Source organism: Bos mutus, chromosome 19 (genome assembly GCF_027580195.1).
Source record: "Bos mutus isolate GX-2022 chromosome 19, NWIPB_WYAK_1.1, whole genome shotgun sequence".
Classification (NCBI taxonomy): Eukaryota; Metazoa; Chordata; class Mammalia; order Artiodactyla; family Bovidae; genus Bos; species Bos mutus.
The window spans coordinates 49632670-49658221 of record NC_091635.1 but is presented as its reverse complement, the minus strand read 5'-3'; the positions used below and the strand labels follow the sequence as shown (position 1 = coordinate 49658221).

Below are 25552 nucleotides of genomic sequence, written 5' to 3'. Positions count from 1 at the left end.
ATGTTGAGCTTTAAGCCAACTTTTCACTCTCCTCTTTCACTTTCATCAAGAGGCTCTTTAGTTCTGCCATAAGGGTGGTGTCATCTGCATATCTGAGGTTACTTTTATTTCTCCCGGCAATCTTGACTCCAGCTTGTGCTTCTTCCAGCCCAGCGTTTCTCATGATGTACTCTGCATATAAGTTAAATAAGCAGAGTGACAATATACAGCCTTGACGTACTCCTTTTCCTATTTGGAACCAGTCTGTTGTTCCATGTCCAGTTCTAACTGTTGCTTCCTAACCTGCATATAGGTTTCTCAAGAGGCAGTTCAGGTGGTCTGGTATTCCCACATCTTTCAGAATTTTCCACAGGAAAGGCTGCTGCTGCTGCAGCTGCTAAGTCGCTTCAGTTGTGTCTGACTCTTAGCGACCTCATGGACTGCAGCCTACCAGGCTCCTCCGTCCATGGGATTTTCCAGGCAAGAGTACTGGAGTGGGGTGCCATTGCCTTCTCCACAGGAAAGGCAGAGGGTAACACAAATGTCTTGGTGGTGGTGGTTTAGTTGCTCAGCTATGTCCAACTCTTGCAACCCCGTGGACTGTAGCCGACCAGGCTCTTCTGTCCCTGGGAATCTCCATGCAAGAATACTCAAGTGGGTTGCCATTTCCATCTCCAGGGGATCTTCCTGACCCAGGAATCGAGTCCAGGTCTCCTCCATTGCAGGCAGATTCTTTATCAGCTGAGCTATGAGGGAAGCCCAACTCACGTCTTAGGATTGACAAATCATGTGGAGGTTTCTTCACGGAAACAACTGATACCTGAACAGGGATGACTCAAAGGCTGCATTCAGCTGGGACTGTTGACCAGGAGTGCTTACATGTAGCCTCTCCATGTGGCTTGGGCTTACTCAGAGAACAGTTGCCTCAGAGTAGTTCATCTTTTTACAAGCTGGCTCAGGAATCCAGGAGTATTCCAGAGAAGAAGGTAGACTCTATGTGGCCTTTTCTGGCCTAGCATCACTTCTGCTGTACTCCATTTATTGAAGCAGATATAAGCCAATCAGATTCAAAAGCAAGGTACTTGGACGCCCCCTCCAACATCTCAATGAAGGGAGATACTGCAAGTTAAAAAGGGTTACAGAGTCTTCTCTAGCTGTACAGTGGTTAAGATTTGGGGCTTCCAACACAGAGGGCATGGGTTCAACCCCTGGCTGGGGAATTAAGAGTCCACATTCTGCAGGGTTCAGCCAAAGAAGAAAAAAAAAGTTACAATGTGTATTGCCTCTTAGAATTCTCAGGATTTTTGGACCAAGTTCCTGTTTCATATAGCTCTGTAGAGTGGAAGGCTTTCTGCCAAATTTGAGGCTACCAGTAGTCAAGGCTTAAAGGAGATTTGGTGGACTGTGGGGATAACCTTGTGATACAAAGGACCTCGTCCACCCAAATGTATAGGTGGCCATGACAGCTTAGCAGGCCTCCTCTGTATTCTATCCTTCTGTAGCCAGGAGTGCATGATTCAAGATCTTCTTCTGGCTCTGCTGGTCATAGATCATTACTGTCTTCTTGCTGACACACAAATCTGATTCTTTTACTACCTTACAATCTTTTAGGGATTCCCTATCATCTCTAAGATAAAGTCCAAGGTCATCAGCATCACTTTAGCACCTTCATGATCTGACCTTGACCATTGAAAACTCAGATGCTATGCTATCATCCAAAATATGAAAGGCAGCATTTATATAATTATTGAGTTCAAATACCAGCTCTGCTGGGACTCATTAATTTTCTAGAGTACAACCGAAAGGCTTTCTTCCTTCAATTGAGGGCAGACTGCAACAAAAATGGCCTAGTTTTACCACTTTCTCCTCTGTTCAGCCAGTTCACAAGGGCCTGCAAATGGATTCCAATTCTGGAATTAGCACCTTAAGGTAAGAATTGATTGTTGATATGAAATTAAAATAACTGGGTATTTGCATTCTTTTACTTGCCACTTCTGGTAACCCTATTTAAGGCCAACCACAGCTTTCCTCGGTTCATTGATTACAGAGTAAATACTGGTGTAGACTGAGAAGAGGACTAAGTGTGTTTGTTTCCTTCTTTCTTACCAAACTATTTAACCTTTTAACATTGACATACCGAGGTGAACTGGAAGAGCCACTTCCAATTCTTTTAGCTCTTAAGTGTCAGCACATTATTATCATCGTTGTTTTCAGGTTTTACATTGCTATAGCATGACTATGAGACCGACAGTGTCACTAATTACGACAATTTCCTTAAACTAGAGCAGAAAGATGTTGCATGAAGTTCTTGAAATCTAAGACACGGGAAATTAAGTTACATAAGTTAGCAGATGTTCAGGCTGAGGATGGAAGAGCGCTGTAACAACAACTCTCAATTATTTCTCCCCTGAGGCTGGGACTAGAACTACGGGAGAAAGTTGAAATCTTCCTTTCTGTTTTACCAGTAAGTCATATCACGGCCAACACTTAGCCCTTTTTCTCTCACCACTATTTGTAATTCCATAATCAGGCTAACCGCCCCACCAGATTTTTCTAAAGTGGTTCTTTTTGTTTTCTGTGTTTTTTTTTTTTTTTCCCGGTAAATTTCATCAGGAAAAAGAAACAGTAAAGTTCAAACAGTGCAAATGGTTACACAACGCAAGTCTCCCTTTCATCCTGATCCCTAGTTCTAGGCCGAAGGTTCCTAACTCGATTTAGGAACCGGAGCCGAAGGGAATGTTTCCAGAGCAATGTGAATTCTCTGAACGTGCGATCTTCAGTGGACTGATAATTATCATCCAAACTTTTGCCTGCACCTCGAAAAGGTCCTAGAACTCCCGAAGAAGGACTGGCTGAAAGGAGAGATGAAGCTGGAGACTCGGCAGCAGCTGGTAAAAACCTGTCATAACTCGTCCCAGCGAAAAAAAGTCCCCCCTCAACCACCCAGCCCCGGTCCCCATGGAAAAACTCTGTTCCCCGTGGGCGGGATCTTTCCTTCCCGAGTCGCCTGCCGCATTCCTGCCCTCCGGCGTGTCGGCGTGCGCTGACGTCACGACGCCGCGCGCGCGCAGTCCCGCCCCTGCAGAGCTCGGTGCTGGGACGGAGCCCGGGGTGCTCGCAGACCCGGAATGTGAGGCCTCGGCGCGGCTGGCCCCGTTTCTCTGGCGAGCTCTCCCCGCAGGGTCTGCGCCCGCCGCCCGCAGCTCAGCCGGGAGGAGTCAGGGCGGCCGCGCCCTTCTGCCGTGTGCCCGCGTGGCCGCCGCCGCCGCCGCCCCTCGGAATCCTCCGGGGCCGCTGAGGAGTTCGCTACGGAGGGAGGCGGGGGCCTTCGGGAGGAGGAGGCGGAGGAGGCGGAGGAGGCGGAGAGAAGGAAGATGGCGGCCGTGGAGCTCGAGTGGATCCCAGAGACTCTCTATAACACCGCCATCTCCGCTGTGGTGGATAACTACATCCGCTCTCGCCGCGACATCCGCTCCTTGCCGGAGAACATCCAGTTCGACGTGTACTACAAGGTACGGGCCGTGGACCCGCTCTTCCCGCCGCAGCCCCTGGGGCCGCACCCCCTTCCACGTCCGCGAACCCCCGCGTTTAACCCCTCACCCCTCGTAGTGGGATCGGCGCCCCGAGACCTCTGGGGCGGTGCCGGGCTGTCCGGTGTAGAAACGCTCCATCTGCTATCTTCTGTGTCTCAAACTCTCGTGCCTTGATGGATGGGATGCCTCTTCGCAGTGAGACTTTCCCCCCTCGGCTTTTGGTGTTCCCTCGTACCTCGGGGCCCCTTTGGGGTAGGCCTCTTTTGCTTGGACTTCCTCTATTGCGCCCTTGTCCCACTCAGCCCTTGGCTTCCAGCCTGTGACTTCGGGAATATTTTCTGCCCTCTCTTCCCCAATTAAGTGTCAGCATCAGCTGGACTTTTGTTTTGCTCTTTCCCCCTCCTTTCTGCCTTCTCCTCTCGCCTCCCTCCTTTGCAAGTATTTTTCTTTTCTTGCTTCGTGTCACCTTTCTCGTCGGTCATTGGGAAGAAGTTGGGGAATTATTGGAAGTAATGGTGTGCCTTATTCGCGTATCCTTTGAAGCTGTGGTTTTTGTTTATATTGATCCTTGCGGTTGAATAGGCGGTTTTATTAATACGAGAATGGTGATAAACTACCTGAAAGGAAGAAAGTCTTTCTTTTTAAAAAAACAAAAAACACTTGAGAATTTAAATCATGTTCCTGTAGTTGAAAGTTGTAATCTTGCAGCATTCCTAAATCGCTCCCCCTCAAAAATCTGAACAAAAAGCCTCCAAGTTCAGTCTCCAAGGAGGTTCAAGGGTAAGTGTCTTTAGACGTGGACAGTCTTGCAGTGTTTAGAGAGGGAGGAGAACTTTATGGACTCGGAGCCTCCCTTTTCCTCTCCCCCCACATTTGAATGTGAACAGTGGCCTTATTATTCAGTCCTCTTTGCCTTGAATCGGCGTGGATATCTCCTCGTCTCCAGTAGCCACCCACGCAGAATTTGACCAGAAGTAAAAGTATGATTTATTTTTTAGATCTAAACACTTCCTCTTGATTTGTAAGTTGGCTGGAACATTGTAAACTAAGATTTAACAGATGTGTATGTTCTTACATATATATGGTGTTTTATGGCAGTTGTTTCACTGGGAAGATTGCCCGCTTTCTCCACCCCAGAATATTTTTTCAGAAAGCTGCTGACTTGCTACATTCTATCTACTAAATCCAGCTGCTTTACACCAGTTTAACAATTTTTACCCCCTAGATATTTGGAGAATATTCATTTTGGTCATTTATATTATTATTTGGGGGGGGGTGGTTAAGGAAAAATCTCCCTTTATTCCAGATCCCTTTGATACATTGATTTGCTTTTGTGTGTGTCTAAGGAAGTTTTGTGTATTTAAAATGTATTCCTCGCAGGAAGGATGAGTTAAGAGTTCTTTCCCAGCCTGGGAAACTGCAACTTTGTGTGTATGCTAACTGTATCCATTTTATTAAATCCTATGTTGTAACCTTTTACACTTTTTAGAGAAAATCATTGGAAATTTAATCAAAGTACATTCATTGGTTGAATTTCTTCAAAGTACTTGGATATCTTTCTAGTAACTTTCATTTCTAATTGAAGCTTTTCATTTGAGCATTATTAATAGTGAATGAACAGATGGTGCTTTTGGCCACATTTTGTGTTTCATATAGCCCACAGAGTTTTAATATGGCGTCTTTTGGGTACACTTTTTATTCCTTAATAGTTGTCTGCCTGTTGGGAATGTGGAAAGGAAGGTATTTAACATATGCCTGAAACTGTAAGTGCTCTTACACAGTTATTTTAAGCCTCACAATTAACCTAAATTAGGGTATTAACTTGTTTTATAAGTGAGAAAGTGAAGTAATTTAGTCAGGGTCTCATATCCAGTATGGAGAAAGCAGTGGCACCCCACTCCAGTACTCTTGCCTGGAAAATCCCATGGACGGAGGAGCCTTGGTGGGCTGCAGTCCATGGGGTTGCTAGGAGTCAGACACAGCTGAGCAACTTCACTTTCACTTTTCACTTTCATGCATTGGAGGAGGAAATGGCATCCCACTCCAGTGTTTTTGCCTGGAGAATCCCAGGGATGGGGGAGCCTGGTGGGCTGCCGTCTATGGGGTCGCACAGAGTCGGACATGACTGAAGCGACTTAGCAGCAGCAGCATACCCAGTATTCTCTTTACCTTGCTTTCTTGCTTACTGTTGAGTGTTTCCAGTTTTCTCCAGTTTATAGTTCCCAAGGAGAACCCATAATCAGATCCCTCCAGTTGCCCCAACTTCCATCAATAGGCATAGTCACAGACAAAATTATAGTGTTTGTGCATCAAAAATTCCCCCATCCTGATTCACTGTAGTTCACTGTCACTCGGTTAGTTTTTGTCGGTAGCTTCAGGTGCAGCTTTAGAAAATGGGGTTATGGAATAAACAGGAGATGAAGAAGCAGGTGTGCTGACTGCTCCTAAGAAGGGAAGGGAGAGAGAGGGATGATCTGTAGAAGGGTAAAATGTGAAAGTTGTTAAAGTTTAAGGATGGAAGATGTTAAAATATACTTCTTGTCTGAATGACAGACACCAAAACAGAGTGAGAGGTTGAATATACAAGTGAGGCAGGAAATAAGTTATGGAGCAGAGACCCTGAATAGAGACACTAATTGAATGAGCTTTGCCCCTTCTTTCACCATCCATAAATTAAGGTACCAGTCTTACATTGGAGTTGGGGAAGACTACTTCTTCCTCTAAGATCAGATGGAAAGAGGTAAAGACATGAAGTATAACATAAGTAAGATTGCGAAGAATGGTTGTAAGGAATTAGGATAAGATCGCTTGCTGGCAGTAAGGGACAGGAGTGGCGGCTTTTATGTAGAAAGGCTAAACAGAAGTTGGAATGGCTGCTAAGGTGTATATGTTTTTTAAAAAATTGACAGAAGATATAGATGGTTCAATAAAACAGTACTGAATAATGTCTCTGACTCAGATCGATGTTTTGCTAAGGGCACTCAACGATTTGGGAACAGAAGTAGATAAAGCGAATAGAAAGAATTGTGAAATTATATACCAAGTAAAAGCAAATAGAGTGAAGGTCTGGGTTCCTCAAAGATGAAGTTTGTGATCTTTTTATTGTAACTGCTGAATGGTCTGTTTTGTATCCTGTTCCAGTGACAGAATTTGCCATAGAGTTAACTTTTGACCAGGTGAAGTGTCTCAGTAATGTGTTTTATTTTTTGTTTTCAGTCTTTAACTTAGTAATTTGGGGGTTTTAAAAATTATTATTTTAAGTCTTCTGCTAAAAAACATATGAATGAATTCCTGATTTAGTATTAGAATTGTATTTTTTCTTCATTTTTTGTGTTTATTTCTATTCTTAGTTATCTTCACTCTCAACTAATATTCTCATAATCTTTTTAAATTGGCTGGTAACAAATTGCAAAAAAATTTCTTGCAACATATTTGACAACCAAAGAGTTAATGTTTTTTCACATTAGAAAGCTCTTAGGATTAATAAATTGAGAACAGGAAATTCTCTGGTGATCCATTAGTTGGGATTCTGCACTTTCACAGTCAAGGACCAAGGTTTGATCCCTGGTTGGGGAATCTCCAAGCCCTATGGTGTGGCCAAAGATAAATAAAAAAATAGCAAAAACTTTAGTGGGAGTGGGGCATAAAAGAACATAAATCGGCAGCCACACCCTGTATATGGATGGAAAGGTAATGTGTTATAAATTTGTCAGCTCATGTCAGTTTAAGCTTTGAATTTATTGCAAGTTGAATCAGAATCTCAGGATTTTACTAGGTATAGGAAACTTATTAAATATGATGCTTACATGGAGGAATTAATTACCTGAGAATAAATGAGCCAAGGAAAATGTTAAATGTACAACATTCAGGATAGTCAAGTATATTAGAAGACCATATTTATTTTAAAACAATACAGTATTGGAAAAAGAAGAGCAGAGAAGGAAATTGATTTCTAGGACATAGTAGACAGTCTACATGGAAGCTAAAGCATATATAAGAATTTGTTTATGTACTAAAGTTACAGGGCAATGCTGTATTTAAACAGTTGGGAGGAAGCTGGTTATCTGGGAGGAGTGTTGGACCTCTACTTAACACTTTACACCAAAATGAATTCCAAGCAAATTAAAGATTTAAATATGGCAAATGATATCTTAAAAGCACCAAAATAAATTACTGGGTCAGTATCTTACAGTGGGAATGACTGAAATTCTTCTTTAAAGAAATTATTTTTAAAGTAATTTACAAATTTAAAAAGTGTCAAATGTTACAAAAATGAGTAATGTAGAATGTGAAGTCCTCTGTTATTCATCTTGCCAACGCTGTAATACTGTCCTGGCTTAGCGAAGGCTTCTCTAAGCATGAAACCAAAACCCAGGATGAAAAAAAGAAATGGATTCTGTTGAATACATTAAAAATTAGGGGGGAAATTGAAAGCACATTTTTTTAAAAAGACTATGCAAATGAGCATAGAGACAGCATATTAAAAAGCAGAGACATTATTTTGCCAACAAAAGTCCTAGAGTCAAAGCTATGGGTTTTCAAGTAGTTGTGTTTAGATGTGAGAGTTGGACTATAAAGAAAGTTGAGCGCTGAAGAATTGATGCTTTTGAACTGTGGTGTTGAGAAGATTCTTGAGAGTCCCTTGGACTGCAAGGAGATCCAACCAGTTCATCTTAAAGGAGATCAGTCCTGAATGTTTATTGGAAGGACTGATGTTGAAGCTGAAACTGCAATACTTCCGCCACCTGATGCGGAGAGCTGACTCATTTGAAAAGACCCTGATGCTGGGAAAGATTGAAGGCGGGAGGAGAAGGGGACGACAGAGGATGAGATGGTTGGATGGCATCACCGACTCAAAGGACATGAGTTTGAGCAAGCTCCAGTAGTTGGTCATGGACAGGGAGGCCTGGCGTGTTGCAGTCCATGGGGTCGCAAAGAGTCAGACATTGAGGAACTGAACTGAACTGAATTGATGCAAATGACATTTGTCAGGTAATGAATTTCCTAATACAGAAAGATCTGATGTTCACCAGTATATAAAGTACAACCAGCTGATTTCCAGAAGACCTGAAGAGCTAGCTCACAGAACACGAAAATATGAATGGCTAATAAACAACAAATGAAATGCAAATTAAAGTGCAATGTCAAGCCAAGTCAATCATGAAGAAGAAATCTGGAGAACTTACACCATCAAATATGGAGCTGTAACAGATAGGATAATATGGGATTGCCATATAAATAGACAAATAGCCCAGTGGAAGAGTTCAGTCCAGTAACAGACTGACACATGTACTGTCACCTGGTTTATGACAAAGGTGACATAGTGGTACAATGGGGAAAGGAAGATCAAATAAATAGTGTTGGTTCGTTGGATATCCATGTAGAGGGAGAAAGATCATGATCTTATACACAATTACCATTTTTGGTGGATTGCTGATCTAAATGTGGAAAACAGTGTTTTAGGAAAAAGTGTTCACTGTGTCAGCAAAAATATATTAAATAGGATACAAAAAATGAGCTAAATGTAAAAGGTAATTTGGTATATTGGCCTATTTTAAGATTAAGAACATCTGTTTATTAAAAGATACCATTAAAAGAGTGAAAAGCGAAGCCACAGAGTGGGAGGAAATATTTGCAGCACATAGTATCTCATAAAAGATTCATCTTGCATCTAAAAGACTAGAAATAAACAAGAAATAGCTAATTCTTTTAAATGAGAAAATAATTTCAATAGACATCCAAAAAGAGGACATTCAAAGGTCCAGTGAAACATTTTGGAAAGATGCTCAACCTCATTTTGTCTTCAGGGCAATTGCTGTTCTACTATACTCTCTTCAGAATGACTAAATGAAAAAGAAGTGTTGGTAAGGATATGGAGCAATCAGAACTCTCATAAACTGTTAGTGGAAGTGTTAATTGATATACCATTTTGGAAAACTCACATTGTCTACTATAAAGTGTGCGTGTGCGTGTATACACACACCGTATACCCCAGTAATTCCTCCTCACGATTATAACAGTAAGGTTCATAGCAACACTATTCATAATAACCAAAAAAATGGAAACTATCCCAATAGCCATCAGTAGGAGAATTATAAATTGTGAAATAGTCATGTAGAGGAATATTTTACAGTAAAATGAATGAATTGCAGTTGTGAAACCATATGGATATATCTCACAGGTGACATTAAGTGAAAGAAATCAGCAAAGGAGTATATACCAGAGGCTCCCAAACTTTCTCCCTTCACAGCACCTTTAGGTCAAAAGAAATACCTGACAGCTCTGTTAATTAAGTAGTTAGATATAAAAAACTGAATAATACTTAAGTCCTAAAAACACAAGAACCATTAAAAAAAATGAATAAACAGAAATTGAAAGAGTATTTTACTCCATTCTTAAATAAGCATGATTACTTACTACTGAAATGTGTGTATGTGTCAGACACTGTACAACTTCTCAGATCTTGAAATTGAATTGGAAACTACCATTCTTATTTTCTGTTACATGAGTTTTGCACGTTCCTTTTATCATGACAACCACCAAAAATGCTGCTTCACAAAGATAAGATGTCATTGAAAGAAATATAGCAGTCTAGTATTTGGCATGGTTTTATATAAATGTTGAATATTGTACCTTTCAAGTTTAAAATATCTTGCAGTGCCCCAGGGCATTTTGGTGCAGCTTGGAAAATGTGGATCTATAATGTGTGGTTCCATTTACATAAGGTTCAAAAACAGGCTTAAAAAATGAAAAGTGTTTTAAGTTTGGAGAGGTTGCCCTTGGCGGGTAGTGACAGTGCAGGGCGCGAAGGGAGATATCTGGGATTCTGATGGTGCTCGGTTTCGTTAATGTCATCTGCATGTTGGTATCTGGGCATGTTCACTTTGTGAAAATTTATTGAACTTTGCATTCTTTTATTTTTCTTTTTAAAATTATGTATTTTTATTGAAGTATAATTGATGTACAATATTATATATGTTACAGATATACAATATAGTGATTCACAATTTTCAAAGGTTATACTCCATTTATATTATTGTAAAATATTGGCTGTGTTCCCTGTGTTGTACAATATGTTCCTGTAGCTTATTTTATACGTAATAGTTTGTACTTCTTAGAGCTTTACATTTTAAATATAAGTTGTGCACTCATCTGTGTATATGTCATATATCAGTAAAAAGGTTTAAAAATTACCATTCCTCTTCACTTGCCAGATTAGCATGGTTTAATGATTCAAAAAACTCTTATCCTTTAATCTACAATACCATGAAATTTTCCTATAGGAATGCTTGTTGACTGTACAGGAAATTCTGTTCAGGAAAGTTAAGTACAGTATTGTTCATGGTGGCAAAAATTGAAAACAACTGTTTGCTCATCAATCAGGAATGGAATACTGTACATCATTTAGAAAGAATGAGAATGCTGGATATATTGGTGTAAAGAGTACACGGGGAGAATAAAAGCTTGTCACAAAGTAGTATGAATAACAATCATGTTTGTTGTTTTTAAATGAGCGAATATATGTGTACATTTGAGTACATGTTGAAAAAAAACCTAGAGGAACACGAAATTTCAGTAATATTTATTCAAGGGAAAGAATTGTAGTTGTTTTTAACTTTGTACATATATTCTCTGTATATTTTTATACTAGAATTTTTATGATTTATTTTATTGTATAAAAGAAGTAAAATTGAATTTTTAAGAATAACGTATCTGTCCCATGAAGTTGTACTAAGAGGGGAATAGCCTAAAAGCCGATACTCTAAAATATTAGTGTGACTAAGAAGTCAGATGGCACAGCAAAGAATCTGCCTGCAATGCAGGAGACCTGGGTTTGATCCTTGGGTCTTCTGTTTTCAGGGGTTTCCCTGATGGCTCAGGTGGTAAAGAATCTGCCTGCAATGTGGGAGACCCAGGTTCAAGCCCTGGGTCAGGAAGATCCCCTGGAGAGGGGAATGGCAACCCACTCCACTATTCTTGCCTTGAGAATTCCATGGACAGAGGAGCCTAGTGGGCTGTAGTCCATGGGTTCGCAAAGAGTCGGACTCGACTGAACGACTAAACACTTTTACTTTCACATAAGAAGTAGGTCAAGGTGATTGGTTTAAAAGAAAAATAAGTCAACTAATTAAGTAGTTAATTGGCCACATTAATTCACTAGTTAGCCACATCAAGAAATGTGAGAGAAAGCTCACATTCTCAAAACTAGGAATGAGAAAGTAAAAATAACCATGGATACAATGGAAAGGGGGAAGATAGTCTTTTAAGTTGTAGCATCATTCGCTTTAGATGTAGCATAGCTTATATGCATGCATGCTGAGTTGCTTCAGTTGTGTCTGATTCTGTGCAACCCCGTGGACTGTAGCCCACCAGGGTCCTCTGTCCATTGGATTCTCCAGGCAAGAATGCTGGAGTGGGTTGCCATTTCCTCTTACAGAGGATCTTTCCGACTAGGAAAGTACAAATAACCAAAGAGAAGTTGATAGACTAAAACCATAAAAGAAGTTAAATTATATTTTCCCCTTTGTCCACTTGCCTCCACAGCAGACAAAACTCCCACATTATTAAACTATCTTGGGTATAGTCAAAGAATAGTTGATACTATTGATACTTTTTTAAAGATTTATTTTTGTCTGTACTGAGTCTTCATTGCTGATTGTAGGACTTCTCTAGTTGCAGGGAGTGGGGGTTCCTCCTCAGTTGCCATCAAAGAGGTCAAAGAGCTTCTTACTGCGGTGGCTTCTCTTGTTGCGGAGCACTGGCTCTAGGATGCTTATGTCTGCGTATGAGCAAAGTTGCTTCAGTTGTGCCTGACTCTGTGTGACCTATGAACTGGAGTCTGTCAGGCTCCTCTGTCCATGGAATTCTCCAGGCAAGAATACTGGAATGGGTTGCCATGCCTTCCTCTGAGGGATCTTTCCGACCCAGAGATCGAACCAGAGTATCTTGCATCTCTTGTATTGGCATGCAGGTTCTTTACCACCGAGCCACCAGGGAAGCCCTGGTTTTCTCTTTTATAAGTTCCTTTCTATGTTTTCTAATTTAAAAAAAAAAAAAAAGCATCTCTGCTGGAATCAAAGGAAACAATATTTGTTTCTATTTTTTGGCTACATGGCATATGGGATCTCAGTTCCCTTAGTTCCCTGATCAGGGATTAAACCCTTGCCCTGCAGTGAAAGGAAGGAGTCTTAACCACTGAATCACCACAGAAGTCCCCAAAACAAATGTTTTAAAGTTGACTATCTAGAATACAGAATGAGGTTTTTTGTTTTTAGGGTTTTTTCCCCTAATTTTTAAAAAATTGCAGTGTAGTTAATTTACAGTGTTTCAAGTGCAGGGCATGACATCTCATATAGAGACAGAATGTTTTCTTATAGCCATGGACTGTAGCCTGCCAGGCTGCTCTGTCCATGGGATTCTCCAGGCAAGAATACTCAAGTGGGTTGCCATTTCCTCCTCCAGTGGATCTTCCCGACCCAGGGATTGAACCTGGGTCTCCCACATTGCAGGCAGATTCCTTACCATCTGAACTACCAGGGAAGCCCCTCTTAAAACCATACTGTCTTCTTTCTACTGCCTCATGGATACACTCCTGATTTTCACCAAGGTTGGTAGTGATGCTTTAAGAAAAGAAGTCAAGAAACTTCTTACCTACATACAGAGATCCCTGATACCTATTTGGTTATATATGACTGGTTATCATTGTTGGCTAGATTTTTCATCTAACTAGACTTTTGGGGCTTCCCTCATTGCTCAGTTGGTAGAGAATCTGCCTGCAGTGCAGGAGACCCTGGTTCGATTCCTGGGTTGGAGAGATCCACTGGAGAAGGGATAGGCTACCTACTCCAGGATTCTTGGACTTCTCTTGTGGCTCAGCTGGTAAAGAATCCGCCTGCAATGCAGGAGACCTGGGTTCAATCCATGGGTTGGGAAGATCCACTGGAGAAGGGAAAGGCTACTCCAGTATTCTGGCCTGGAGATTCCATGGTCTGTATATTCCATGGGGTCCCAAAGAGTTGGACACGACTGAGCGACCTTCACTTTCAGTTTCAGACTTTTGTTTTGACTTTCCATTTGTATCATGATAGCATCTTCCACCATTAACACAATCATGTTATCTTGAAAATGTTCCACTGACCCACCAAATGAGAGAATTAGAGAATATGGGTTCTAGACGTAAGTTCATTCTTAGAATGATTGGGGGAAAAACTCTTTTAATTTCTCTTTTAATGGATGGTGAATCTAGTATCATATATGTGGACAGTATATTTAAAGTTAGGAAAGGGTTACGTTCCCATTTGAGAGTTAACTATTCCTTGTACTTTAAATAATGTGAATATGTCTACTTAGCTCACTTATCAGTAAACAGAGCACTTTGCCCTGCAAGATGCAAATAATCATATGTTGGTCAGTTGTATATATATATTTTTTAAGTATAATGGAACCAATGAGTGTGGAGCAGCTGAGAAAATGTTATAAAAAGCAATAATAAATTTGTTTACTTGGCTGCATCAGGTCTTAGTGGCAGCACGTGGGATTTTCTTTGTATCCTGTGGACTCTTTCGTTGAGCTTCACGGACTCAATGGCTGTAGCTCATGGACTTAGTTGCTCTGAGGCACGTGGGATCTTAGTTCCCTGACTGGGAATCGAACCCACCTCATCTGTATTGTAAGGTGGATTCTTAACCCCTGGACCACCAGGGAAATCCCATAAGAAGTAAGAAATTTAAATGTTGGTTTACCTCCAGAAGAAAGCATTTCTTTTTTAATTAAATGTGCATTATATTAAGATACTTCTATAGTACTTGCTTTAATCCATGAATGTATAATCTGAGATCACAGTGCACTCAAGCAACAGGTAAAGGACATTACATGTAATATACAGTGTAATGTGAAAATAGAATAAGGAAATTTATATTCCAAAGTGAATTTATTTAGAGCTAAATTTCAAATGAACTTTGAGATTAGAGAACAAGAATAAATGTATCTTACATGTGTTGAACAAAACAAAATATTGCTACTTTTATTTATCTTAGAGGTAAAGGATGTTACTTGTTTAGCGGTAATGGATGCATTATTTTTAGAAAACGTTTTATTATGGAAAAATTAAACACAAAAGTAGATGGAATAGAATAATGGATCTCCATGTGTCCATCGCTGAGCTTCAACAGTTACCAATTCTTGGCCAGTTTTACTGCTGAATCTATTTTCTCCAATCCCCTTTCATATAGTATTTGGAAGCACATCATTTAATTTCATCTGTAAATGTCTTAGTTGTCATCATACTATTATAACACCAAAGAAAAATTAATAGTAATTCTTTATTAAATTGCCAGTCATTCAAATTTTCGGTTTTTAAGTGTCAAATATGTATATAGTTTTACAGTTTGTTTGGATCAGAATCCAGGTAAGATCTGTGCCTTGGGTGTTGGCTGATATATCTCTTAAGGCTCTGTTGGTCTGTAGATTCCCTATCCATCTGTTTTCTTATCTTTGCAACTTATTTCTTGAAGAAACAGGATCCGTTTTCCTATAGACTCTACAGAGTTTCCTTTGGTTGTGAGATTCCAGTGATAGACCTCTAAAACATTTTCATCATCCCTTGTAGGTGTTTCAGCCTTTTTGCTTGTGAATACTTCATAGGTTTCACTGGTTTCAGACCAGTTTTTAAAGCCAAATTCAGGATTGGGGGGCTGTAGATTATCTAGGTAGTATGAATTTGGACTGCATACTTACAAATGTCCTAGGCTGGTTTTAGTTTTTCACAGCAGACTTTGCCAAGGCTGTGGGAGATGTTCTAGACTTTTATTCCTGGGTTTAGTGAGTCAGTTCAGTGCCAGATTCCTTTGCTTAAAAGGATCTGCTGCCCTTAATCCTTCCTATCTATCTGGTCATTGCACTCTGGTCCACAACCACTTGGAGCTATAAAACTATTCTGTTTTTCTTTTCAGCTGTTCTTGAGTTCATGTCTCCTTAATTTGGGGCAGCTGTGAAGTTTCTGCTCTTAATTTCAAACTCGGCTATTTATCCCCAAGTTGTTTTGTAATATTTTATCCAGCATTGCTCTGTTTGGAAAGAGGCTGCAAAGTTTCTGTTTGTCGGTGCTATCTGCCATATTGCTAGAAGTTTGACTCCCATTCCTTTTCAAACCTCTGCCAAAGTGCTTTCTTCATTGGTCTGGGTATTTTATTTGTGTTCCTAAAACACTGCCTGTCTGGGTTGTATAATCTGAACATCATTTATTTTCCTACCTGACAGCCTCTGAATTTTTTGAAATCACAGTTCTTTTTTTTTTTTTTTTTTTTTTTAAATTTTGGCCACACTACATGACGCGTGGGATGTGGGAACTAAGACACGTGGGATCTTAGCTCCCCAGCTAGGGATCGAGCCCACGCTTCCCGCACCCCCTGCAGTGGAAGTGTAGAGTCTTAATCATTGGACCACCAGGGAAGTCCCTGAAATCACAAAACAGTTCTCACTGTCTTTGTATTCCAGTGGTGACCATAGTCACCACTATATTCTCCAAACCTAGGACAATTTGCCTTACACAAATGTTCGTGATATTTATGAAGTTAATTTTAAAAAGTAAGTAGAATATTCCTAGCTATAATAATCTTGATTTTGATATGAAAATTACAAAGGTTAAACAGGTTCAGTAAGCTGAGAGTTTAATACAATGAATGCACCAGGTACTTGGTAAAAGATCAGATGTCAAATTAGGGAACACCTATTTTTGTCTATAAATTTAAGGAGCTATTACAATTTGTTCTTGATTTTTACATTCAGATACTAGCACCTTATGTTCTGCACTGTAGTTTATTAAGTTTGCATTCAGATTTGTTCTCAGAGTTTATTGTATGGGCACGGTGTGTCAGTACAGTAGAGGACAGGACTGGAGCCTAGCAGATGTCTCTTTAAGATGCTTACAGTCTGATTGAGGAGACAGTAAATAACTGTCAAATCAGGGTTTTTCCCTTAATGTCAGGTTCATCAGATGAATTTGGGCAATTTCAATAAAAAATTATAGAATAGCAGTATTGAATACTTTATACTCTAAATGATAAGCTCCAGAGATAGAGAGTATGTTTTTAATTTTTTGTTTGTTTTTTTCCTCTAAGATTCTGAGTTCTACCCAGAGCAGATTGCTACCAGTTTGGATTTTGCATTCAGATAATACTGAATGTATGTCTGTTCCTAGGCATTGTGTTGGGCATTGAGAATATAGTGGTGAAAGTGGTCAGAGTGTAGAATGTAATGGAATGACATGTTTAACAAATTATCACTTAAGTGAATGTGTGTATGCCTGCCTTGGTGCACCTGTGGAAGAAAAATACGTGTTATGAGCAAATATAACAGGGAACAGAACTTAGTTTGGGGAGTCAAGGGAAGGTCTCGGAAAAAGTGAGGTGTTAGCTGAGACCAATAGGAGGGTTACAAATTAACCAAATCAAGAATCATGGCATCAGTTTTCCCTGTGCAGGCAGCAGGTTTGTGTACAAAAAGTCAGGAGGTGGAATAAAAGAAAGTTAGTATGGCAGAAATGTGTAGGGGATCAGGGAGAAAGAATGGTGAAAGATGAGGTTTGAAAGCTAGTAGGACTTAGATGACTTTTAAAGACTCGTAGACCACATTAACAATTTTGGATTACGTATGCATTGAAGGTGCATGCTTTTAAACAGTAATGGCATGAAATGATTCACTTTTTCAGAAGTTCATTCTGCCTGCTATGTGGACATTGATTAGAGGAGAACAAGAACGGTAATGGAAAGACTCAGTTCAGTTCAGACGCTCAGTCATGTCTGACTCTTTGCAACCCCGTGGGCTCCAGTCCACTAATCCCGGAGCTTGCTCAAACTCGTGTCCATTGAGTTGGTGATGCCATCCAACCGTCTCATCCTCTGTCGTCCCCTTCTCCTGCCTTCAGTCTTTCCCAGCATCAGGGTCTTTTCCAGTGAGTCAGGTCTTCGCATCAGGTGGCCAAAGTATTGGAGCTTCAGCATCAGCCCTTCCAGTGAATATTCAGGACTGATTTCCTTTAGGATTGACTGGTTTGATGGAAAGACTAATTTTATGAAACATTTGCAGTAATCTGGTAAAAGATGTGAAATACAAATCCTGTACCATAGATGCTCAGGGATTATTGGACTGTTGCATCCTGCCTTCTCTCTTTTTTCCTTCTGCTTGGTGCTTCTACCATAAGCGCAATATCAGCAGTTCTTCAGTGACTGAAAGAGAGGGGTAACTGTTCCAAACATGAGTGAGATGCATGAGTTTCGTAGAGTATGTGTGGGTGAGTGTGTTTGTGACTTCATAGTTATTCTTAGACCATAGTTTTGGGCTGTTTCTTTTATGTCTTTTTCTAAACTTTTCTGAAGTTTTTGTTGTTGGGAATTAGCCTAGATTATTTTGTTTGCTTATTTGATATTAACGCTAAACTGTTCACTCAGCCTGGTAATTTTGGATTGGCTGAGAAAGCAGGTATGTCAGTTCAGAATGTCTTAGGCTAAGGAAGGCTTTCATCTCCATCTTTATCTTCCAAAGAGTTCTCTGGGTTTGAGGCTGTCTTGCATTACCCTTGCAATAGCTGCCCTCAGTTTTTATAGAAAAAATGTTTAGTGTCTGAAAGCCCTTGCTTCTGAAACATCACCAGGAGTTTCACCTCTTTATGTATTCAAGATATTAAATCCTACATAAGTGTGTTCCTAATATTTTACTTTTGTTATATTTTTAATTTTTGTTTACAGTATTTTATACTCATGGACATTTTCGGTGTTTATGAAATCACATATCTCTTCTTCCTTTATGATTTTACCTGTAGTATATAATGCTTTTAGAAGGGCAGTGTTACAAGGTAACTTTTAACATGGATGTTACTTAATTGTTTAATATTAATATTTAGAACTTTGATAAGACTGGGATTTATTTTTGTTCTATCAGGAGGTACCTTACTTTGTTTCTGCATTTTTATGCATTCTTTATTAACTATTTTTTTCTTTTAATGATTTTAAAATGCTCCCTTTATCAAATGTTAAGTTTTTATGTATACTAAGATCTGCTTTTGAACTCTGCATTTTGTTCCATTGATTGGTCTATCTTCATACTTGTACAATATTGTTTTAGTTGTATTTTTATTGTCTGTTTTCATATCTGTTGGGAGATAGTTTACATACTTCTAAAAAATAAATTTGTTCTTTCTTATTTTCTTTAAGGTATCAATAGCTAAAAGTAGTTGCTAGTCTATAACCTCCTTACTCAGTGGGTAGAGAATTTAATACTAAAATACATTATGTAATAATGAACTAAAATAAGTCAAATTTTTAAAAATCTGATGTAAGAATCATTATCAAAGAACCTAGAGCCTCAGTTTTCTTCTTAGCTCTACTCTATAAGATACATGAATCTATGAAGGGATTTGTCTTCTATTATTTCTATAAAAATGTTTTAAATTGCTTGTTTTATACTCTTTCTTACTTCCTGATATAATACCTTTGAAAAGTATTATAGTGTAAGTTATGAAGAACATGGATGTAAAGACAGACTGCCTGGAGCCAGATTGTCACCCTGCTTCTTCTTAATTGTATGATTTTGAGCAAGTTATTTAACTTTATATGCCTCAGTTTCCTTATCTGTGGAAGGACAGAATGAGTTGCTTAGGAAAAGTGCTTAGAACAGTACCTGGCACAGTAAATGCTGTTTATTTTGGATTGGTATTCAAAAGTCCTGTTCATATAATGTATAAATTTGCATTTGAGGGGAGAAGCCTGATAAGGTGTTTTGGTTTTTTTTTAACTGAAGTATGGCTGCTGTGCATGAAAAGATGATTGGATGATTTGAAACAGTTAAATCACTATTCTTTACCCCCAATTTAAATGTGGACCCATTTGTAGCTAGAAAAAGTGAACTGCTGAGAGATTAAAAAAAAAAAAAAAGCTTGTGTTTATCAATAGGCATACTTTTAATATATTTAAAATAGTAACTAAGCTTATGGCTTTCCTTCAAACACCTTTTGTTAGGAAATTTTCAGAATTAAAGGGATATTATGAGTTATAGAACATATAGTTTATAGAACATACAGTTTAATTGTTTTATTTGACTAGTGAAAGGCAAAAAAGTGGTATAACTTTCATTTCTTATATTTTACAAAAGAAATTCTAAGCATTAAGTTTACTAATGGGTTATTTTGATAAGAGACTAAGGTTTTTTTGTCCTAAACTCTTTTTGAAGTATGTATATGTATGTATTTTGTTAACTGCATTTTTCTGTCCCAAATCAGAAATTTATCATACTGGTAAGTCCCAAAATAGAGGTTTGATTATAGATTCTCAGCTTTATTTTTCCTGAGTTTTTCCTTTGTTGGTTAATCGTGAAGATGTATGTGATGGTAGTGAATTTTATCATATGCATTCCCAGAAGCTCTTTTATTTATTTTTACCACAGAAAACATAATCATGTCCAAAAATAGCAAGTTTTTCTTATGAAGGTTTATGGTTAATATGAGTACCCAACCACTGTGTTAAGGTAACATTTCTGCCTCCCCTTCCTGAGCATGTGGGAGGTAGTTCTTACCCTCTCTCCCCCCCAGCAGTCATCACGATGGTTCACAGACGTCTTCGGGGCGGTGGGGGAGGGACGTGTGTGCTGTGATGAGTCTCGGTGGTTTTACGTGGCCTTCTCCTGGGAAGCATGGGCTCTGGAGCATGCAGGCTCAGTAGTCGTGGTGCGGGCTTAGTCGCCCTGTGGCATGTGGGATCTTGGTTCCCTGACCAGGGTTCGAACCTCATCCCCAGCATTGAAGGAGGATTCCAACCACTGGAACACCAGGGAAGTCCCTGCAAAGTGGTCATTGTTGCATGGTAGTCCTGTATCTACCTAATAGGCAGTCTTCCCTAGTGGCTCAGACAGTAAAGAGTCTGCCTGCAAGGCAGGAGGCCAGGGTTTGATCCCTGGGTTGGAAAGATCCCCTGGAGAAGGGAATGGCAACCCACTCTAGTATTCTTGCCTGGAAATTCCCATGGATGGGGGAGCCGGGCGGGCCCCAATCTATGGAGTTGCAAAGAGTCAGACACGACTGAGCGACTAACACACACACCCCCCCATACATCCCCCCACCAACACACACACACTCTCCACCACCATCATGACTAGTGATTTATCCCCGAGTTTGCTGGCTGAGTTTGTAGTATGTTTTCCCTGCGCCAAGTTAACTAGTCTATTTGGCAAATGAATTCAGGAGTATGTCCTCTTTCTGAAACCCATGTTTTTGTCAAATGAGTTAAGTGTTAAGTGCTTATAATGTAAAAAGTGAATTGATGGAGCAAAATCTCTGCCTTCCATAAGGCGCTGTATAGCAAATGCAAATTGAGTAACATATGGTGAAGTTGAGGCATGGGAAAGAGGGACAATAGTATTTTTTTTAACTGTGTGTATGTATTTTTTGGGATAAACATTTAATACATTTATTTAAATACTGTTTTAAATGGAAGTTTTAGAAAGTCAGGCAAAAGGAATAAATGAGTGACATGATTAGAAATTGTGCCAGACTGGATTGCTTTAGACACGATGTACTGTTAGTCTGCTTGTGAAGTTTCATGCCCAGTACTGATCTGAGATTCTTGTGTTCTGAAGTGCCTTTAATGGGGCATAGTGCCTAGTTCTGGCTTCTGAACATTATCTTTGCTATTATTTTGATAATTTTACTTTATCCAGTTTTAAGGAAAAAAGTTGTTTCTTGGCTATAACTGTTTTAATGTTTAATAGATAATTACAATATATAGGACTTTTTGTTACTTAGTGTTTACCAGATACTCTTTTATAAATATTAATATCTAGCTATTATGTGAATTACACAGATTTGTTAGTTTGGCATTACATTTCTCTTAGCATAAGCATCTTTTCTGATGTTACTGTGTAATTGTAACTTTGAGCAGTATTCATAATTCATGAAATATTAAGTCCATGAAATTATATTCATAAGTATTATTAAAGTAGAAATTGGCATTAAATTTTATTCAGTGATCTATTTTTTGTTTGTTTTTAATTTCAGCTATACCAACAGGGACGCTTGTGTCAATTGGGCAGTGAATTTTGTGAATTGGAAGTTTTTGGTAAAGTATTGAGAGCTTTGGATAAAAGGTAAATTCATTTTGTAACAATTGTGGTAAACTATACTATACATATTCTGAATTTTACCATTGTGATCATTTTTTAAGTTTACAATTCAGTAGCCTTAACTACATTCATTTTGTTTTGAAACCATCAATACCACCCTTGCTTTCTGTGTTCAAAAAACAAAAAATGAATTCATCTTCCATGTTCTGGCTATTATGTGGTAGGAGTCATATGTAGGTGTAGGTGACATGGCCTTTGATTGTTCTTGCTTTTATTCTTCCCTAAATTTAAGTGGCATTTCTTTTTCCTAACCTACATTTCTAGGAAAATAAGAATATAGTTTTACAAAATACTCTATAATCTCTAGTATGAACATTGGCAAGTTGTTTCATTTGTTCAAAAAATTAAGTAAATACTTGTTAGAATCCCTGTATGTGTCAGATACTGTTTTAGATGTTGGTTACAGCAGTGAGTAAGTTCTTCAAGGTCTCTTCCTCATGGAGTTTGTATTTTAGAAAGGGATAATACAGTAATCAACAAGTAAATCACATGATTTCACTGTTTAGGGATGCCTTGGGAATGAGGCCTGTGTACTTAGCCTAAGAGAAATTTCTTGGTTAGTTGATTAATTAAAATTAGTCTATAGAAAAATAACAGATGAGAACTTCATTTTGGGACAAGAAGGCTATAGGAAAACTTTCCTAAAAAATCCCTTAAGAAAAGGTTAGTTTTCTGGGATTGAATTTCTCTGTGCAGTTCTAAAGATGGCCATTGTAAAGATTTAGTGGACTACCTCTGTTTCATCTCTCAGGTTATCTTTCACCAAGTCCAAATCCCTTGGTAAGTGTTTATGTATTTGTGAAACTAAAAGCATGTAGTTTGACTTTTCCTCCCCTTTATCCAGAGCAGTGACTTGGTTATTTACAGTTTTGTTTAAAACAGTTTTTTTTGTTGAGATGAGTCACATACCATAAACTCACCATTTTGAATTGTACAATTCAGTGGATTTTAGTATTTTCACAAGTTTTTGCAACTATCACCACTGTCTAATTCTGGAACATTTTCATCATCCCAAAAAGAAACGTGGTACCCATTAACAGTCACTCTCTGTTTCCCCTTACCCCTAATCCCTGGCCGACCTGTAATCTACTTTCTGTCTCTGGATGTATGTATTCTAGACATTTCATATAAATGGAATCATATAATATATGCTCTTCTGTGACTGAATTTTACTTATAATGTTTTTAAGATTCATTCGTGGTTGTTTCAGTACTTCATTCCTTTTTATGAATAATTTTCCGTCATGTGGATGTACTGTGTTTTGATTATTTAGTCATCTGTTGGTAAACATGTGGGTTGGTTCTACTTTTTGGCTGTTACGGATAATGCTGCTGTGAGCGCTCACGGACAGGCCTTTATGTGGACGTAGCGTTGTCTTGTGTGCATATGTAACTAGGTTGAGTAAGCCCTAAATTGTTTTCCATGGCGGCTGCACCATTTTATGTCCCTGCTACCATGTACGAGGGCTTCCCAGGTGGCGCTAGTGGTAAAGAACCCACCTGCCAATGCAAGAGGACCAAGTTTGATCCCTGGATGGGGAAGATCCCCTGGAGGAGGGCATGGCAACCCACTCCAGTATTCTTGCCTGGAGAATCCCCATGGACAGAGGAGCCTGGTGGGCTACAGCCCATAGGGTCACAAGAGTCGGACACAACTAGTATGACTTAGCATTCATACACGCACCCATGTATGAAGGTTCAAATTTTTCCATATCCTTGCCATCACTTTTTTTTAAGTAGTATTATAGCCATCTTAGATGGTGTGAAGTGGTATCTCATTTGTGAGTTGATTTGCATTTCCCTAATGACTAATGATATTGAGTATCTTTTCTTGTGGTTATTGGCCATTGGAAATCTCTATTAAAATCTAGTGCCCATTTTTAAATTGGGTCATTGTTGAACTACAAGATAATTTGGTTTTTAAAATTGATGTTAGAAGTTCATTTTATCCTTCCCAGTCATCAGTGTACACATACAGAATCACTGGATCCACTGAGTAAAAAATATTAGGCTAACTGAGAATTATTATGGCATCATAGGCAAAAAGCTGTGTTTTATCTTATCCCATCTTTGAAAATAATGGTATTATTACTTCAAAAAGGCACGTGTTTTCAAAAAGGACAAAATATGTTACCTTTGTAATAACAATAATGACCTTTTCCTTCTCTTTCAGACATTTGCTTCATCATTGTTTCCAGGCTTTGATGGATCATGGTGTGAAAGTTGCTTCAGTCTTAGCCTACTCATTCAGTAGACGGTGCTCTTACATAGCAGAATCAGATGCTGCAGTAAAGGAGAAAGCCATTCAGGTCGGCTTTGTCTTAGGTAGGTAATGGTGAAATAGACGAGTGTTTTGTCCTGTGACATGACTCAGAATTAAACCTGCTGGCATTAAAGGATTCTCCCAGTACATTCCCAAAGTCAACATAAGGAGGTTATGAGAAAAACATCAGAAGAACTAGGTGTGATACATTGAACATTAACTTTGTGCTATGGGCTATACTATGCATTTAAATACTATGTTTCAAAAAAAATCCTCATGAAATTCCAGTGATGTGATGGTATTAATAGCATTATACAAATGAGGAATAGACTCAGAAAAGTTGAGTAACTTGCTCAAGTCACATAGTAATGGAGCTAAGTTTAGAGCCCTGTGGGTTTGTGATTCCAACCACCTACCTTCCCACTGTGTCAAACTGCTACCAACCTCTTTCATAGCTGTGACATAGGGCAAAGTTCTTTTGGGACCTGAGTTTTCCCATCTCTAAAATGAGGGTAAATCTGCATTCCTCATGGGCATATTCAAGAATATTGAAAACATAAATGGAAAAGGATTCTAAAAAGATTTTTATGCTACACATACAGAAAACTATTGTTTAACTTTTGCGTAACATTTTAATATGCCTTTTATAAATTATTTACATAGGTAAATATGTTTTAGGCAATTATTATTGAAGTTATTGCTACCCTTTTTTGTCAAATATTTATTTTGAAATGATGTGGATTCACTGACACTATCAAAACCAGGAAATTGACACTGGTTTAATAGTTTTACCTAGACTACAGACCTATTAGGTCAACCAAAACGTCTGTTCGAGTTTTTCCGTAACATCTTACAGAAATACTCAAAGGAACTTTCTGACCAATCCAATATTTAACATTCATTGGTTTTTATATATACTCATTTGTGTGTGTGTTTAATTTAAATGTAGTTGACCTATAATATTATGTTGGTTTCAGGCATACTGCACAATGATTTGGAATTTGTGTACATTATGAAATGATTGCATGACAAGTATCGTCCCCATACAAAGTTATTACAGTAATATTGACCATGTTTCTTAGGCTGTATGTTACATTCCTGTGGCTTATTTATTTTCTCACTGGAGGTTCATACCTCTTAATCCCTTTCACCTATTTCACCCCATCCCCACCTCCTTTCCCTGGCAACCAGCTGTTTGGTTGGTGTATTTATGACTCTATTTTTGTTTTGTTTTGGTTTTAGATTCTACATATAAGTGAGATAATATGATATTTTTCTTTCTCTGACTTAATTCATTTAGCATGATACCCTTTAGATTTATGTGTTGTTGCAAGATTTCTCCTTTTCAAAAAAATTGTGATTGGGTAGTACTCTATGTGTGTATAAATGTATCTCATACCTTTTTTATCCATTCATCTATTGATGGATATTTAGGTTGCTTCCATATCTTGGCTGTTATAAATAATGCTGCAGTGAACATTGGGGTGCATGTATCTTTTTAAATTAGTGTTTTTGCCTTTTTTTGGGTAAATACTAAGAAGTGAGACTGCTGGATCATATAGCAGTTCTATTTGTTATTTTTTGAGCAAGCTTCATCCTGTTTTCCATAG

General features: G+C 38.7%; 1 protein-coding gene across 1 annotated transcript in view; it reads left to right on the top strand.

The window, feature by feature from the left end:
- The first annotated feature begins 3055 nt into the window (after nucleotides 1–3055).
- Nucleotides 3056–25552, top strand: part of APPBP2 (amyloid beta precursor protein binding protein 2) — a 59736-nt gene continuing 37239 nt past the window's right edge. The window contains exons 1-3 of the mRNA XM_005892308.3: nucleotides 3056–3491; nucleotides 21556–21644; nucleotides 23853–24004. Coding sequence (XP_005892370.1) covers nucleotides 3354–3491; nucleotides 21556–21644; nucleotides 23853–24004 — 379 coding nt within the window. The 5' untranslated portion in view covers nucleotides 3056–3353. The remainder of the gene's footprint in view (nucleotides 3492–21555; nucleotides 21645–23852; nucleotides 24005–25552) is intronic.